The 19053-nt window shown below is 43.9% G+C and overlaps 1 protein-coding gene across 2 annotated transcripts in view; it reads left to right on the forward strand.

Moving 5' to 3' along the window:
* Positions 1-15480, forward strand: part of CDKAL1 (CDK5 regulatory subunit associated protein 1-like 1) — a 604990-nt gene extending 589510 nt beyond the window's left edge. For both annotated transcript variants that reach the window (XM_004693314.2, XM_012732965.1), the window contains one exon: positions 14238-15480. In XM_004693314.2, coding sequence (XP_004693371.1) covers positions 14238-14429 — 192 coding nt within the window. In that variant the 3' untranslated portion in view covers positions 14430-15480. The remainder of the gene's footprint in view (positions 1-14237) is intronic.
* The last annotated feature ends 3573 nt before the right edge of the window (positions 15481-19053 follow it).

The following is a 19053-nucleotide window of genomic DNA, read 5'->3' on the forward strand; positions in this document are numbered from 1 at the left end:
TGCGCCACCAGGGAGGGCCAGAATTCAAGTTTTTTAAAAAGCAACAAGATGTGTATTGACAATGGAGTGAATACAAAGGTCCTGCCTACTTTCCACATTGGTCAGTAAATTTCTGTTAGGCAAGGACACACACCATACAAATTGAGAGGTAGACATTAGTGCATAAGGAAAGCAGGTAGCTTAGTTATGTGGGCCTGCTGAAGAAAAGCATGAGATTGTTAGGGACACGGGACAGCTCATGTTCTCAGGCAGCCCAGCCCCTGCAGCTCTTGAGCACCCCATCCTCTGACTACTTTTTCCCATTGTCGCTGGTGCCATTTGCACCTCCATTTAGCCAAAATCTGCTAGAGCTCCTGGTTGGTATCAGTGAAGCCATGATGTGTACCTGAAATCAGGTCACATACCTTTGGTGTTCTCTGGTCTGGGTGACCCCTGGGTCGCCAGGTTTACGCAGCTTCCGCTACTGGTTTCCAGCGTGGTTGCCGCGTCAAGTGGTCTGGTTCCTCAACACTCTCCCCACCCCCACCCACCCTGGACGCTTTTCCCTTTTGGCTCCTTGATGGATGCATATTGGTGGGCCATGTTTTTGACTTGTGTTTCTCTAGTTACAAATTACCTTGCACATATTTTTATATATCTATTGGTTTCCTTTATTCATATTCGTCAATCTAGAGATCGTGAAAATCCTTTGCCCATTCTTTTCTATTGAATTGATACCTTCTTATGGATGGTAAAATTTCTTTACAGAATCTTAAATCATTTATATAAGACAAGTATCCGCTCCCAGTCTGTGACTTATCTCAACCTCTCTATGGTGCCTTTAGAATTTTGTGGGGTTTTGTTTGTTTGTTTGTTTGTTTGTTTGTTTTGTGATTTGAGAACTGTTTCCCTGTCTTTTGGATTAAAAAGGTTTAATGCCCATACTGTCTCTAATTTTTTTTTCAGTTTTACCTTTCCATGTAGTATTCAATCTACCTGGAACTGATTTTTAAACATGATAGGTAAGATAAAATTAAATTGTTTTATGTATATGTCATCAAGTGTTCCAGAAAAGTTTATTGAAAGTCCATCTCTTCCTGCTGGTCTGCAGTGCCTCTATAATAAGTCATGTTTCCTCAGTCCTGTGAATCAGTTTCTAGCCTTCTGTCTGACATCTATTTATATGTGTTGTTACCTTGTAACAAATTACCTCAGGATATAGCAATTTAAAGCAAACTTTTATTATTTCGAAGCTTTTTTGCATCAGAAATCTGGGCTCAGTTTAGCTGGTGTCTCCAGCTCATTTCCTGGCAGAATGCCAGCTAGGACTAGATCTCATCTGAAGGCTTGATTGGAGGGGTTGGGTGGAGTGGAAGGAGCTTGTTCTACCTCTAAGTCCTCTCATGTGGTGATACCGGATTCTATTTCTTGGGTATTTAGATTGAGTTCTCAGTTCTTTGTTGGTTTTGTTTCCTTCTCACATGAGCTTCTGCATAGGACAACTCAGAACATAGCAGTTGGTTTCTCTCAGAACAGTAAACCATGAGACTAAGAAACACAGAGGGCCCTCCCTGGTGGCGCAGCAGGTTAAAGCACAGCACTGAGAACCTTAAGCCACTTCTGCATGAGTTCGATCCCCGCCTGCCCCGGAGGTGACCACATGGCATGGCAGACCTCTCCTGACCTGCCCGCTGCTCCCCTCAGCAGTCTACTTTGTCGATCTGCCTGTTCTGCTTCCCGCTCTGTCTCTGGTGAATCCTCTCACCCTCCGCATCTCTGGCCTGTACCCCAGTTCTGTATGAGGAAATAAATAAATCTTTAAAAAAAAAAAGAAAAGAAAACAAAAACCACAGTTTCTTGTTACCAGATTTCAGAGGTAGCATCCCATCAATAATGATGGCCATTATTAAGTAAAAGCAAGTCAGTAAGTTCTCCCCGAAGTCAAGGAGACTGTTCAACACCTGTTACAAAGGGCTGTAAATACCAGAAGTAGGGGCAGAGAGCGGGGGCTCACTGATAACCATCTCAGAGACTGCCTGCCACATTCTCAGAGTGATATAAATAATCAAACCTCTTAACATTGATCTTCATTTTTAAGTGACTTTTGATAGTGTCATTATATTTTACCTTTTACAAATGACTCATGTTCAATAAGGAAGTTAGGAAGAATGGGCATACATTGGAATGGATTTTTAGAAGATTGTATAATAGGAAAGCAGGTAGAAGAAAGCAGATCACTGAACTCAGTGTTACTATTCTTAACTAGCCTATCTAAATTTTCCAAGCTAAATAACCAGCATGGCGATCCATGGGAAGCACTTTGCATGTTACCTCATCATTTATGAGACTCTTTAAGACAGAACAAAGCACCTGCCAGCTCCTTCATTCAGTTTATGCAGTTCATGGAACTCACTTGATGCTAAAACCATATTTCCAGTGTCATTGAAAATGATACGAAGAGCAGACTGAGAGGGTTGCATTTAATAGCAGTCAACATCACACATGGCTTCCTTTTCATTTAAAACACAAACATCTGCCAGCACACTCTCACGGTTACCTACTTGGAAGACATCCTTAAGAGTAATTATTTTGAGTTGGATTGATTACTTAAAGATTAACTTTAATACACCCACTTGCTGTGTTCATTAACATCCCAGTTCACAGCTTCCTGTGTATTCTCCACGGAATGAGGTTGGTTTCGGTTGCGGTCGAAGAGATTACGGAAAGGACTTCATCCATAAAACATCTTGAACCAATTCACTTTTTCTGTCTTCACCTCGGTCACACCTGTGGAGCAGGCTTTACTTTGTACTACTGCGTACCCCTAGCCAATAATTTCTACCACTATCAGGAATGTTGTGATTACAGGCTTAATACTTGTAAGTGACCTTCATGTCAGGGCCCATCACGTGAGAGAGAGAGAGCGAGCGAGAGTGCAAGTCCCTGTCAACATATCTGTGACTGATAATCAGTCAGCAAAAGAAGACCTACATGACAAATTCAGACTTTGACGCCATGGAAGCTAACTTGGGTTTTCCTTTAAGTTTGGCTAGCAAGAAAGAAAGCCTTCTTTTTGAAGAAGAAATTAAGTAAAACTAAAAGTATCTACAGCTAAGGTGCTGGGCCACTGATAAGATTCCTTGGAGCAAAGCTTACAAACTTCTGCAGTTTGTTTTTCTTTTTATAGAGCTGAACAGGCTATGTGTAAACAGTGAAAATACAGCATGGTGGCAAAGGTTTTTATACAATATTTATGTACGGTTTTATACTGATTCTTCACACCCACACTCCAACTTATTTTAGGTAAATGTAATAAGAAAAAAATGAGGAAAGTAGAAACTTTTAATGGACTTTTGGAGCTGAAAGCTTTATATTTTGGGGGTTAATAGGCAATTATGATATGGCGTGGCAGACCTCTCCTGACTCGCCCACTGCTCCCCTCAGCAGTGTACTTTGTCAATCTGCCTGTTCCGCTCTCCACTCTGTCTCTGGTGAATCCTCTCACCGCCCCTGCACCTCTGGCCTGTACCCCAGTTCTGTATGCACAAATAAATAATCTTTTTTTTTAAAAAAAAAAAAAGGCAATTATGATAGAGACAGCTTTCGTACATGAAGATCATTTGGCATGCAGAGAAAACTTTACATACGAGGAGGAGATTTAGAGGATATTTTCTGAAAGTACTCTGCATAATGTATATTTTAAAATAATTTCCTTGCATTGATTACATATTTGGTTTTGATAGGTTTTCTGCATAGCCCATATGTTCAGGCTCGGCCAGGGGGAAAGATGATAATTGTAAATTCTAATTTATCTTGAGTTACAAGCAATCACGTGATTTTTTTTTCTTTATCCCTGTTAACTTTCATTGCAAGCTCTACCCGCGCTTCTGAGCCATGAGAAAAATTTACACATAAGAAATATTTTGAGTCCATTAAAAGAAGTTTGTAGCTTAAGAGTTGTTTTCATATCTTTTGAGTCAGATAAAATGCAATCTTACAGAAAATAGTAATTAGGTGTTGGACAGATGCCACACTTTAGATTTTCATGAGATTATCGCTCCCTTTCATTTGTTCAACTCTGCAAGTTGGACATCCTGAATGAGGGATCACCAAGACCACGCAGAGCTAGATCAGCTGTGTTTCCTTGGTAGATGTCAGGCTGAAATTATTCCTAACCTAACCTGAGATGCATTTGCTCATACATTAATCTAATGACTGATAGTCAGCTTTATTAGAAGGCTTTGTGTTTTTGTGTTTACTCTGCTATCACCGAAATAAGATTTAAAAAGAATTCAGTGGTTGTATGTGTGTGTTCAAGTTTAAAGTTTGTTTTCAATTTTAAAAATCTGTCAATTACGCACTTCAGATAAGAGTGGGAGGGGAAATTACATGTGAGTAATCGCAGATTTAGAATCGCTCATGCCCAAAATTGATATAAACAGGGAGACAGTTCTGTGCCCCCATCGTGTTACCTCTGTGACAGAGGTTTTAAAATGCAAATATTCTTCAAATTCAAAGAAAATGCACAACTGATTCCAAGTTTAATTTGTTGATGCCTTTATAATCCGGTATACCTATAATGCTGATGGCCTATGCACATAGCATTCTCGCATAGACTTTGGGGACTAGAAAATACAGGCATCTTTGGAGATAATTGGATACTCCTAATTGTATGATATTAAGATGCTCCCAATTTGGGAAATGTCTCAAGAGAATAGTGGAGAGAGGTAGCTTGACACCTTTAATCTTCTGTCTATCCTCGTGTCTGGTCACGACACAAGCACAGCGCCGAGCTTGTCTGTTACTCTGAGGAAGAGTTGGCACAGGGAGTGGGTGGCAGGGCCTGGCAACACCTGCAGGTGCCGGGGACAGAAGAACTCATTTAGAAGCTGCACTGCAAGATGGGAAGACAGGTGGCAACTCTCTTACAGGGATATCTTTTATTTGAGCAGAACCAGGCCAACTGTTCCTCATTAAAACACATTTTGCAGCATGTCCTAATGCGAACAGATCAAGTATGTGTGGGTGGGGGTGCAGCTCAGCCATGTGCCATCTGCAGGCCACATTCACAAAGGCTGAGCGGCTCTGACCTGCAGGGCAGGTAGTGTGCAGTGCATGTGCATGACCTGAGGCTGGCTTTCCCGCAAGGGCTGCCGGTAGGAAAACAGAATGACACCCTCACTTCCACAGGATGCAGTCACAAAGAAGGTAGGATGAAACTGATTTCATAGGAATCTTGATTTGATAGTTGGTTGAATGACCGTGCAGCCCCTTGATTTTCTCATGTCTTTATAATGCACTATACGTGCACCCCGGATACATTACTACCAAGTCTGTGTTGAGTGCGACTGAAGTCTCTCTTCTGCTTCACCATTGATTCCTTTATCTGTAAGTCAGGTGGTTACTTAAGCTTGGAGTCAGCTCATGTTAACTCGTGCTGGCTGGTGGGAAGCATCGCTGGAGAGACCCCTGTAGCGCACTGAGAGCCCTCTGAGAGCTCCCTGAGCATGTGATAAACGTTCCATAAATACTGTTTCTTCTGCGGAGTAAGTTTACACAGAGCCCATCCTCTACCTATTTTTTTTTAAAGATTTATTTATTTGTGCATATAGAACTGCCGGTAGGAAGTTGAGCCAGAGGCTCAAGGGCGGCGAGAGGCTTCACCAGAGACAGAGTGGGGAGCAGAACAGGCAGATCGACGAAGTACACTGCTGAGGGGAGCAGCAGGCGGGTCAGGAGAGGTTTGCCATGCCATGTGGTCACCTCCGGGGCAGGCGGGAATCGAACTCATGTGGAAGTGGCTTTAGCTTCTCAGTGCTGTGCTTTAAACCGCTGCGCCACCAGGGAGGGCCCCCTCTACCTATTTTAATGGAGCTTTGAGCTTCTGGTCTGTAGCCACACTACAATTTAGAAATATTTTGATAAGAAGGGGGAACTGAAAGAGAGTCCTGTGCACAACATGGTTTTTCCTCCCTGGGAAAAGCCAAGTCCATCCAGTTGCCAGAAAGAGGTTATTTGCAACTTTAAGACTATAACCACAGGATGCAAAGTTGCATGTGGAAATGCACATATGTTCTCAGAACACAGGGCCCTGCCGGACACTCTCCTTCGGGTCCTTGCGGAATACATACGAGTGAGCAAGGAAGCAAGCTTCAGACACACTGGTCAGCATTAGCGCAGGGGCAGGAAACGGGCCTGAGAGTCCCAGCCTTATGGTGCCAGGAAGCCTCACAGCTGCTGGGCGGGGCCCTGAGTGCCTCCCCACCCAAAGGTGCCGCACAATGGGCTTCTGCTTCTCATGCACAGCCAGCAGCTTTGCCCAAACAACACGTGTCCTCTTGGGAAAATGAGAGCTGGGGCATTGTCTGGACAATGCCCACATCCTAGTCCAAGGCAGCTGTGACATGGCAAAATAGGCTGTGAGCACATAAATGGGAGATCTGGAGGTGGAGAGATGAGCCTGAGTTATCCAGGTGGTTTCAGTATAAATCATGGCGCGTAAAAAATAATACACGGGTCCTCCCTGGTGGCACAGCAGGTTAAAGCACAGCACTAAGAAGCTAAAGCCATTTCTGCATGAGTTCTATTCCCACCAGCCCTGTAGGTGACCCACATGGCGCGGCAGACCTCTCCTGACACCCTCCCCCCCCTCCCCCCCGCTGCTCCCCTCAGCAGTGTGCTTTGTCAGTCGGCCTGTTCTGCTCCCCACTCTGTCTCTGGTGAAGACTCTTGCCGCCCCTACACCTCTGGCCTGTACCACAGTTCTGTAATGCATAAAAAAAAAAAAAAAAAAAAGAAAAAGAGGTCTTTAAAAAAAAAATACTCAACCATAAAACCTGTGCTACTGGCTTTAAACATGGAGGAAAGCCAATGGATCTGGGCATCCCCTAGGAGCTCAAAAGGGCACAGAGACAGATTCTCCCCTACAGCTGCCAGAAAGAATGCAGGCCTGCCAGTACCTTGATTTTAGAACTTCTGATTTCCAGAGTTGTAAGGGAACCCAGTTGTATGAAGAAGCTAGACTTGTGATCATTGTTAAAGTAGCGACAGAAAATGATTGTGCTGTTGCTTCTCTGCTGATAGGGTTCCCCTCCCCCACCCCACGGCACTGCTTTGGTTATCCTGTGTAGAGTTGGTGCTGTCTGCCACTGTCTCCCATTTACCTGACACTCTAGGCAATGCCTGTGGAAAGCATATTTGCACCCATAGGAAACGTGTCCATATAGAACTGTAAGGAGAGTAATTCAGGCTCTTTTTGGCCTTCCAGCCACCAGCCTCTGTGGCCGCCACCTGCAACCGTGTTTTCCTCCCAGGTTTCATTCTTCGCGTTTTCTTATTGCAAAAAGTGCTTAGGAACGTGAGCACAGGGCACACCCCTGTGACTGTGGATCACTGGAGCCAGAACCCAGCAAGCGTGGGGTGTGCACACCGAGAATGGGGACACCAGGGCCGAGACTATGGAGATCACAGGGGAGCAGGAGGCTTGGGTGCAGCCAAGACTGCCGGTCGGCCTTTGTATCCAGCCCCTCTTCAGCTTTAAAAGCATGCCGATAGACCTAAGTGCCCAAGATCCTTTTTCTGTTTGCACAAATCAACTACGAACCTGCCCAGCCTGGGACAGTTGTGTGACATGTGCTAAGGAGCCCATAGAAACGCAAACACTGATGCAGCTAGGCCTGTTCTTTCCCAGGGCTGAGCCCAGGCAGCCAGCACTGGAGAGTGAAGCTGCCCTGCAGGAGTCTGCACAGTGAGTGCAGACTCAGTCACTGCAAGCCGCTCACTGCCCTCGATGGCACTGCCACTGCCGTGAGGGCCAGCAGGCAGAGGTGACGCCCACATCAGGCACCACCTAACCCATCTGGGGCTGAGTGCTGGGCAGGAGACATTCCTAAAGGAATTTGGTCGGATCAAAGACTAAGAAAACAGGAAGAGGTGAGCACGGGGCACAGAGTGGGTAGACGGGCACTGACGAGTTCAGCGGGGCACAAGACAGGGCCAGGTGGGTTCTGTGGAAAGTTGTGGGTGTGATAGTGGCTGTTTTCTTTGTACTAGGTATTGAGAGAAAGAAAAAAGCAGCTGTAAAGATGGATCCCTGGCAGTCCAACAGCTGAAAGCCTTTTCTTAAACTTGTGGAATCCAGTTTCCCCTTTCTATTTAGAATGGTTTCTGTTTCCAAGCTTTTCCAGAGCCTTACCCCAAGGATTGGGGCTCAGGATGGGCAAGGGCTCCCTCTCGTGCAGTGGTGCATGTGAGGATGAAATCAGGACCCTTTATTTAACCTTCCTGTGCCCCACACAGTGCGTGGGCTCTGGGCACACTCTTTCTAAGCCCCTCACAAACACCTGTAGGTCACCATTGGTATCCTGCTTCACAGAAAGGGTATCTAGGCTTGGAGTGCAGAAACCACTTGCCCAAGGTCACACCGCTGGTAAATGTCTGAAAGTTGAGCTAGGTCCTCAGTCTGCCAGAATCTGATCCCTGTGCAGATCATCATACCATGTGCCTCCTGCCAGGTGCATAAGGAATGTACATGTTCTTTATCAGTGAAATTAATGACTGTAATTTTACAAAAAGAGTATCAGAGGCAGTTTCTGTTCCACTGGAGCCAACAAATGCCAGGGGAAATACTCAGTACTAACAGTGTTGCATTTCCCAAGTGGAGCTGGGTGTCTTCCAGCCCTTGCTGGGCTCACAGAAGCCCTCAGATTTGGTACGTTAAGTGTGCGCCGGTGAAACACTCATCTCTCCTTGTCCCAGCCTCACAGGGAGGAACTGCTAGAGCAGGAAGAAATGAGTGGTGGGTGATGGACTGTTATTACCATATCACCTGTACTCGTTTATCCTTACCCGGTTAGAGTCTGCTACCTAAAGCTTCTGAGCATATAAATTATGTGTTTTGTTTTTCAGTGTTTATGTGTGGTTCAAGAATAACAGATATATTACGTTCATTGGGTTTGATTCTTTGGGAAGCGGGTAGCATACATTTAAGAAGAAGCAAATAGGTTTAGAAATGAAAAGTTGAAACAGTGAATCAAGGGAAAAGTTGAAACAGTGAAAGTTCTAGGGAGTAGCCCAGTCCAAGCGACCTCACTGCATCCTTAGTCAGCCCTGTGTGCACACACGTGGCTCTCTCTGTTCAAAGGAAGCCCTCTTCTGCTGTATTTCAGTCATGTCTGTCTTGGGAAAGGCATTTCTAAATTGAATTTGGTGTCTTAGAAAAGATAAGAATGAGTTGATGTTTGGTTAGTTTTTGTGGCATGTCCTTTATGTGGAGTTCTGTAGATTGAGAAATTCCTAAATTTAAGGAATTGATAACTTTGAGTATGTCTAAGATGTTTAGGGAAGGTTGAAACCTGTTGTATTTGCTTTCCAGAATCAGTGGCCATAATGGTTTCCTTTCCCCGCCCCTTCCCCCACCACCACTCTTCCCCCCTCATGATGCCGTAATATTTTTCTCTTAAGTTAGTGATATACATTGTTCTCTCCCTCTCTCCCCCTCCCTCCTACCCTTCCTGTTTGGCTCCTTCTCCCCCCATGCAGACCTTTAGTTTATAGGTAGGTATTTCTCATCATTTCTCCTAGAAGATAAAGAGAAGCAATTCTAATTGTCATTACATTTTGAAAATGTCGCATTATTGCCTATTCATGAATGCTGCTTCTGTGTGGAAATCTGCTATAGTCGTACGTTTACATGTTTGACTGTCTTGCACTTTATGAGAAAGCCTTGTATATCCTGTATTGCTAAATTACTTTTCCTTCAGTATCCCAGTGGTAGTAGCAATCAAAATGTGCAAAGCTAGCTTGCTGCTGAATACTCTGTCCTCTGAGAAACTATTGTTTCAGTCTTCTATTTAAAAACATATCATCAGAGTCCTTGAATCAAGATCTTGATTGGTAAAACGTGAGGCTAATAAAAGAGGTTCTGTGAGGCGGAGAGAGGCTGCATTTTCCCTCTCCTGCTCGCAAACCCCGCCCCCCTTAACCCTCCAGCCCCCTTTAACCCCCCCTGATTTTGTGGAGACAGTTGGCTCTGGGAACCAGGCTCTTGTGACTGCTGTTCCTCTTCCTGTGGCTCCTGGAGGCAGCCTTGTCCACTAGGAAAAGGCTAGCAGCTTCTGGGTCACTTACACTCCAGTGGGTTAAATGCTTGAAGGGGTGTGTGTAGGTGGGGGTTAAGGCCCAGGAAGAATGACTACATTGAACACAATGCAGACAGTCCACTATGTTAGTGTAACGGGCACCTTTTCTATTTTGAGCGAAAGTTTATCACAGATGGGTTGGAAGAGGGAGAGGGAAGTTTTCTAATCAAAGGTCAGGATTGTTTTCCCCCACCCTGGGCCTGAAGCACAGTCCCAACTGCAGCTTTGTAGAGCAGAGTAAGTTATCAGGCCAAGCCAAGGCAGGATGCTGTCAGACGGGCCTCGTCCTGCCAGGTCAGCCTGCCCCCCGGCTTGGGTCTCATGTTCTCGAGTGCAGCTTCTGGCACTGCAGGTGCAGAACCAAGGATCGGCATTCAGACAGGGAGGAGGAGAGGAGAGTGGCACAAGTGAATTTTCCCTGAGGCCAGTAGAGCTTAAGTTGAAGGGCCCTGTACCTACTTTGTAGTTTCTTTTTTCTTAAAGTGAAAGCATCAGGGTCCAGGACATCTTGGGGATACGTCTGGATGGGGGGGAATTAGCATGGACCAGTGAGAGTAGGGCTGAGTGCAGGTGTGTGCACCACACCTCCGCTCTCCAGTCTTCATCAGCTTCTAAAAGCCCTCAGTGACTCCATAACGTTCAGCTCAATCCTAAGAGAAATGAATCAGCCTCTTAGATCTGGGCCTGTAATCCCCAACTTAAGGAATAAGTGATGGTTTAATGGCTCTAGGCAACGGCTCATGACTCAAATGCAGCGGGGCCCTGAATCCATTCCAGACTCAAAGATCATGAGGGACATCAGCGGCATGTTTGGGACGGGTTACATCTCATCCTCAACCTCGTTCATTCCTTGCTAATCACTTCTGCGTCCTGCTCTCTCCTTGTAGTTGTACAGGGTACAAGTATCTGGAGATGCATAAGACAGCCCAGCTGCTTTGAAGCACTCACATCGCTCTGTCATGTCAGCCAGAGGAGGGCTGCATTCCTTCACAAGGTTGCTGTCTCTCTTAAGTGCTCCCCTTGGAGCCTGGAGCTGTTTTTAACCAATGCATATGAAAGCTTGTCAGCATATTTCCAAACTCAAAACCTAATGCAGAAAGCCAGTCTCACAAGAAAACCATCTAGAAAGTGAGGGGGTGAGGGGCCGCAAGGTGCAGATTTGGGTGCACCACTGAACTCTGACTATTGCCACCCTCCCCGTTTGGGGGAAATTGGCTCAGTCTGTCCAGCTGTCTGCCTTCTGTGAGGCCCACAGCTCAGGAACAGCAGCAGGAAGTTGGCCCAGACACCAGAGGAGCACAGAAGCAAGTGATGGTTTGAATGCCATTGGGATAAGACTTTACCCTTGGGGCTAACACTTTTGGAATTTTGCATTCAGCTTCCGAAAGTCAAAGAATTCTCCCGCATCTGTCACATGTCCGTATTAGCTGATGGGAAATGGGTGGTAAATGTTTCTGCTTTCTCATGCCTAATCCCTGTGCTTCTCACAGCCTGCTCCTCTCTGCTCAAATCCTTTTGATTCTACATAGAAGTCTGTCACGCTCTCCTTTCCGCTCCTTCTGTTATTCTGGTGACATAGGTCCTCATCATCTCCCACCTCACATAGCACCACAACTTGCACTGGATACTCCACCCCCATTCTTGTCCCTCAGTCAACTCTTCGCTCATGCCAGATTATCTTCCATACTCCACATTTCAGTGCTTCTGCTGGGCAGGGGTGAGCTGCCACTCCCTACTCCCCATGCAGGAACAGAAGGTATTGAAAGAGGGCTTGGGAGGGAAGAATGAGCAAAGGAAAATGGTTGCCCAGGGATATTTTGCGTTTCTGTGGGTTTCTTGTTCTCCCACAGACGTGCCTTCTGCAATGCCTCTGGGTTGCCCGCTTCCACCTCTGTTCCCCTTCCCCTCCCACCTCTAGCTCTCAACATGTTATTCTGATTTTAACAGGGAGATACCGGTTAAAGACCTGTGATAAGATGGAAGCCGTATGTAATGGAATCAGAATTATATTTTGAAACATGGGAGTGGCTGGTCAGGTACCCGCCTTCCTTCCCCAACACCCACTAAAGCCATCAGGGAACAGACACCTCTTCCCTTGAAAAGAAGGTGTGGGGTTGTCTCTCCACCCCTCACACTCATTCCAGCAGATTTCCCAACCATTTCCTGATCTGGCACATGTGGAAAATTAGAGCAGTGAAGGAAGAGGCTATGTGAAGGGTGGGTCTCTCTAGGCCCCCAGACCCGTTACTCCCCCAGGGGTGGAGCACACCTTCCTGTAATAGTACCCAAGCTGGGAACTTTTAGGGATATAAGCTGAGGGGTATTTAGGAGACATATTTGCTGAATAAAATGGCTTCCATGTGGTTTTTTTACTCATCATGTTCTCTGTTGTCATTCCTAAATGTGAGACTTGTCTATAGTATGACTCCAGTCTACATAAACCCCACCCTTCAAGAAATTCTGCCTTGGTTCTCCATAAACACTATCTTCTCTCATATAGTTTGTGTATAATCTGAAAAATCAAGATCTCGTTCTGATCCTTCAAAGAAGGGAACATTGATTTATCTAGACCTAACTTGGGGCTCCCTGACCCATATGGATGCTTAAATGTCTCTCTTTTGAAGGAGTAAGTATATAATTGCTCCTCCTTCCACCAAACTAAGAAACTTCTACACAGCAAAGGAAGCCATCAACAAAACAACAGACAATGTGCTGACTGGGAAACAATTTTTGCAAAGCTTCTGTGATATCTAGTAAGTTTACATCTAAAATGTATAACGCTCATACAATACAATAGCAAGAAAACAAGCAAGTCAGTTAAGGAAATGGGCAGAGGGCCTCCTTAGTGTTCTAGGGATTAAGTCCCAGTGCCTAACACTGCTAAGGCCTGAGTTCGATCCCCAGCCAGGGAGCTGACCCACATATGGTGCAGCAGACCTCTCCTGTCTCACCGGTGCTCCCCTCAGCAGTCTATTTCAGTAGACTTGTCTATTCTGCTCCCGGCTCTGTCTCTCATGAATCCTCTCACTCCCAATGCCTCTGACCTGCACCCCAGTTATTCTATGCAAAAATAAAAAGAAATGGAATTAAAAATAAAAAAGAAAATGGGCAGAGGATCTGATAGATATTTTTCTAAAGAAGAAATACAGATGGCTAACAGTTCGTGAAAGGGAGCCCAGCATCCCTAATCATCAGGAAAATGCGACTCAAAAGCACAGTAAGACACCACCTCACTCCTGCTAAAATGGCTAGTACTAGAAAGACAAGAAGTAGTAAGTGTTGGCAAAGGTGTGGCAAAAGAGGGAGGAATATAAGTTGGTGAAACCACCATAAAAAACAGTGTGGAGATAGCTCAAAAAACTAAAAATAGATCTACCATATGCTTCAACTGTTCCAAACAAAGCTGGATAGATATTGATCCAAGGGATATGAAAACCTTAACTCCAAAAGGTATCCACCCCTTGTTTATTACAGCATTTTTCATGGTAGTCAAGACTTGGAAGCCATCTAAGTGGCCATAAATGGATGAACAGATGACTATTAAATGATTTATTCCGTCATAAATAAGTATAAAATCTTGCCTTTTGTGACACCATCGATGGGCCTCAAGGACATTATGCTAATAGGAAGAAGAGAAAGACAAATATTTTTGTTCTCACATGTGGATCCTAAAAAAACAAAGTTGAACTTACAGAGAAGAGATTGGTGGTTGCTGCAGGTTGGAGGCTGAGGAATGGCCAAAATGGGTGAAGATGACCAAAAGGTAGAAACTGCCTGTTATAAAATTAGTCCAGTAGCTGCACATCTCTCATGGTGGCTACAGTTAGCAACATGTTGACTAAAAATACCCCCAATACTCAAACTTTGCTAGGAGCATAGATCTTAAAGGTTCTCATCAGAAGAAATACATTTTGTAACTGTGTGTGGGGATGGATGTCAACTAGATTTTTTATGGTTTTCATTATTATGTTGTGCAATTCAATCATGTCGTACACCTAAAACTAATGCAACAGTATATGTCAATGATATCTCAACAATAAAAAAAAAATAAAAATGACTGCATTGGGACTCCTTGTGCATCTTAAAATATTTTTCCCCTCTGTGCTTCTTTCTCCACAGGAATTCAGAAGTAGGCTTGGGAATCACCCGAGTCCACCAGGTCCTGCAGCTGCTGCAAATCAACACCACTCTGTGAGTTCTAGAATGGCGCTGCACTTGCAAAGGCTGCATCATCACTGCGCTCTTGGGACTTCTGTGGGCCTGGCTCTGTGCGCCCTGCTCTTTGCTTTTTTTCTCAAAGTCTACGATTAAAACACAACTAAATGAAACATCGGTGAAGAAGAATAAACCTCTCATTTAAGTCTTCAATGAACAGGAAAGTGATCACATCAGTTCTCAAAGGGCAGTAATTTGTACCAGTCTCACTGCCTCCTCTCTGGCCACACTTTTTAATGACACCACCATCTCGCATGGACTTGAGCCACTGGTTCCTTGACCTAAAACCTAGTAATGGTGGCCATGGCATATCTTTTAAGTTAAGCTATGTTTGGCTTATTTTTAGCAAGAGAAGTAAAAAATCTCCCGTCTTCAAGCCAGAACGTAAATGCAGAGTCTCTCTGGTCAGCTTCTCCTTGTGTGGGAAGAATCTTCAGTCTTTCATAAACACTTTAAAGTGTATCTTCTTTTTATGCCTTGTTTGGAGACCCAATGCCACAAATATCTTATTTTTCACAGCAGATGTGTTTCTGAAAAGTTTATGATGAAAACTGTTTTTGGAACTTAAATGCTTTTGGAATGCACAGGGTGAGTCTGCCAATCACAGGACCATTTTGAGACTCAAGGAATCACCCACTTCTTTAGTACCTGAAAATTTGCAAAGCCTGGATTTGTCTAAAACAAGCTAAGCCCATTTCCTGACATTTTTTATTGATTATATTAGATGTTTTTATTTCTACCTGACATCACTGACCTTCACTGAACAAAGTGACTTCTTTAACAATAAAAGGAATTTGTGTGATAAGCTGGCCTTATGTCTATGAGAATTTAGAGTAAACGCTGTGGATTGTCAAGGCACAATCAAGTGCTCTGTGATTGCCAGGAGCCTTGTTTCAACTTTAAACTCATGCTCCTGTTCAGTGCTTCCTTTCATCTCAAATATTTTCAGCTTTTATATGCCTTTTAAGGAACTCAAAATTTAATTTTGTCATCAGTTGGTGAGTTAAAAACATAAAACTTTGGGGTTAGCACATTTCTCTGGTATGTGCTTTGGAGAGGAATTTACATGCAAAATACGAAGGATGTATCAGAACTCCTTCAAGGAGTCCATCAGTTGAACTTGCATTTGAAGCCCTCCTCAATTCACTGTGGGAATAGGGAGAAGTGTTGGCAGGGGTGGGGGGGGGGGGGGGGGGGCCTACCCAGACCTCCTTTCTTGAAATATAAGCACAGGTGTTTCTTTGTTAATAAACATAATGAGTTTCTCCAGTGCAGTACTTATAACTTATAAACTTAAATCTGGGGATTTAAGAGGTGAAAGTATGATCCAAAGTCCTAGATCCGCTAGAGTTCCACAACATAGGACCTAAGAACAGTTTTGCACCTGCCACTGATTGAAAGCTACTTCCTCTTCCCTCACTTCATTTCCTATTCTTATCCCTCCCCACCTCCTACCTATTCTATTTCTTTCCTCCCCTCTGTTCCATTCTCCATCCTTCAGTTTTTCTTCTTGTAAAAGAATGACACACACAACCCTCTTGACACCCCCATTGCCCCTCACTAACTGTGGTAGGGACTCTCCATATGATTTCAATCATAGCGTGTTCTCCTTGTTCCATATTGACTATAACTTACCCACAGTTAGGTTACAATTCCCTTCTCTTCTAGTCCATACCAGGGAATGGAGCCTACATGGTATCAGTCACTATATTAATGACTTGTTGACAAGGAGGGTATCAATGGCCAGGAAATCCAGATTGTGGTCCCCCCCCCCCCATGACTTACAGCTAGGGGTGAAGAGAAAGATGGGTGAGTGCCCTTAACACAGTCCTTATATGGACAGGACTCTGCCTGGTAGCTCTAGGGTCAAGTGTGCTCCTCAGTATATCACCTTTCTAGCTCGTTGCCTTCCTGCCCCTTTCTAGCTCACAGCCCATTTCCTAGCCCTGTAGTGGGAGGCCCAGGTCAGGTGACCTGCTGTGGCCAGTGAAATGACAGTGAGACAGTTCTGTCTTTCTTTGATGCATGGGTATGGAGAAACCTTGTCCCATCTGCCTTGCACTCCTCCCCATGATTGTGAACCCAGGTAACAGAATGGAGCCTCCCTCCATCTGGGTCCCCAGATGAACATGATGTCCAGCATGTGTTGGACATGTGTCAATGAGCAAGAAAGGAACTTTTGTTGCATTATGCCACTGAGTTCTGGAAATTGTTATAGATAACGATCTTCTCCTGAGGCATACAGTTAACTATGATCGGACAAATAACCTGCAGGTTGTAAACACAACTATTGTTGTGACTCATTTTTTTCTTATGTTTTTCCTACACACCAAAGTCTTTTTTTTTTTTTTTTCTTAAATTCTCTCCACTAAGTAACCGTGTGAAGAGATTTGTCTTACCTCCTTCAGGCTCTTATGACAGCACACCATAGGCTGGTGGCTTATAAACTTCCTCAGAGTTCTAGAAACTGGGAAGTCCAAGGTGAAGGCAGTGTAAAATTTAGTATTTTGTGAGGATCTTCTTCCTAGATCGTGGGCAACCCCTCATGGTGCCCTCACATCGCAGATGGGACAGTGCCATGTCTTTTGCAAGGACACTCATGTCACTAAGAAGGCACCATCCTCATGGCTGATAATCTTCCATAAGTGCCCCATCTCCTAATACCATTACTTTGGGGATTGGATTTCATCATATGAATGTGGCAGGGGGCACTCAGTCTATAGTGAGAGATCAGTATTTTGATTGGTTGGCATTTTTTTCCTTCAAGTCTTCAGGTAAAACAAACATATAAATATACATAAATCATGAGAAAGTTAGATGCATTTTCAAGTAGTGAACCCAAACATTGTATTTTGTTACCAGAACCATCAAGTTCCCCATATACCTTCCTAATTATTAACCTTGGCCCCTTCCCCCCAAAGTTCATTATTATCGTTATTTCTTACAGTTTATTTTGGTCATGAAATTTTTATAAATGGCATCATAAAGAACATGCTATTATATATCTACCTTATTTTGCTCATCATTGCTTGTGAAATGATTCCAGGTTATTGTATTTTTTTTTTCACATGGAATAAAGTTTCATTGTATGAATATATCCTTTAGTACTTACCCATTCTGCATTTGAATTGTTTCTCTACCTTTTTGGCTATTATAGATAATACTGCTGAACATCTGTTTTGGTACATATATAAGCACTTGTGTGATGAACACATCTAGAAATGGAATGCTGGGTTGAGGCATTTGCATTTTTTCAGCTTTAGTAAAACCAAATGCTTTTCATAAGTGTTTTTATCCACATAGAATGGATTTCTACATATACTCCATTTGTTGACATATTGACATGAACACCACCATCCCCCCAATATTTCTTCTCTCTGTACATTTTATATTCCATTACAAACCTTGTCTCTGCTAGCTCCTGGTGCGGGTCAGCCCGCTTTAGTAATGATGATAACAATATTGATGACCATTCATATATGTGGCATCATGATGTGCACTTTACAAACGTTAATCAGTCTGAAAGGCAACTTTGACAAAAGTATTATTTATTTTTCCTCATTTTTACTGGGGAAAAATCAAATCCTCAAGGTTAAATTATTTGCAAAGGTTAAATTTATTAAGATGCAGAACTTGAGTACAGCCTCTCTCCCAAATCTATGCTCCAATGCTCTACTCTCTCTGCTTGTCCCATATCTTGAAACTAACCTTGACCCCTGCCATTAATCATGTCATGCCTAAGTTTTCAGGGATCCCAACCCTTTGTTCCATGCTTTCCTGCTCCAAGAATGTGCGTGGCACTTGATGCACATCCTAAATAAACATTTGTTAATCAAGCTCTTCTCCCTCCTTCTTGCTTTGTGTCTTCTCTTCAAAATCAAGTATGAGATTGTCAGCAGGAGCATATAAAAAATTGAGGGGTAAGAACTTTCATTTGTCACCGGTAAGATGTGTCTAGACATCAGCTTTCCACAAGTTCACTGAAAACATAAACTTTCCTATTGATTTCAGTCGAGGTTGAAAACTTCAGTTTATATTGTAAGATGGCGTAGAGAGAGAATTAGAGTTGTGAGTGAAGCTTGAAGAGGTTGTATCATTTATAAGACAAACCAAAAAATAAAGAAGAGAGGGAAGGGAGGGAAAAGAAACAGGAGAAAAGGGTGCCAGAAGAAGAAAAGATTTTCTCAAGCCTTTTCCTGAACCACCAGCTCCGCTGAACTCACAGGTGCACCGTGGGGTGTTTTAAAGTTGGGGAGAAACAGCAACATCTGTCAGATACCTTTCTGATTGTACTCAAATAGTAGTTTCAACATAGACCATACAATACTTTTTTTTTTTTTTTTGATGACTCCATTTCTTTATGTACCTAGATTTTCAGCAATTGCTGTTATGGAAACAAGTATCAGTTGAACACCAATGCGGAGCAGGAGATGAAAGTGATCAGTTCCAAGGTGTGATAAGCTGTGTGTGCCAACAAATGCATAGTTTCCATTAATAAGTTATGCAGGGCCCTACTGTGTGGCACAGCAGGTTAAAGCACAGCACTGTGGAGCTGTCTGCAGCCACTTCAGCATGAGTTCGATTCCCACCCAGGCAGATGACCCATGTGGCACAGCAGACCTCCTGTCTGGCCCGCTGCTCCCCTCAGCAGTGTACTATGTCAATCTGGCTGTTCTGCTCCCCACTGTATCTCTGGTGAAACCTCTGATGAAACCTGCAC

Source organism: Condylura cristata, unplaced genomic scaffold (assembly GCF_000260355.1).
Source record: "Condylura cristata isolate star-nosed mole 26May11 unplaced genomic scaffold, ConCri1.0 scaffold00037, whole genome shotgun sequence".
NCBI lineage: Eukaryota > Metazoa > Chordata > Mammalia > Eulipotyphla > Talpidae > Condylura > Condylura cristata.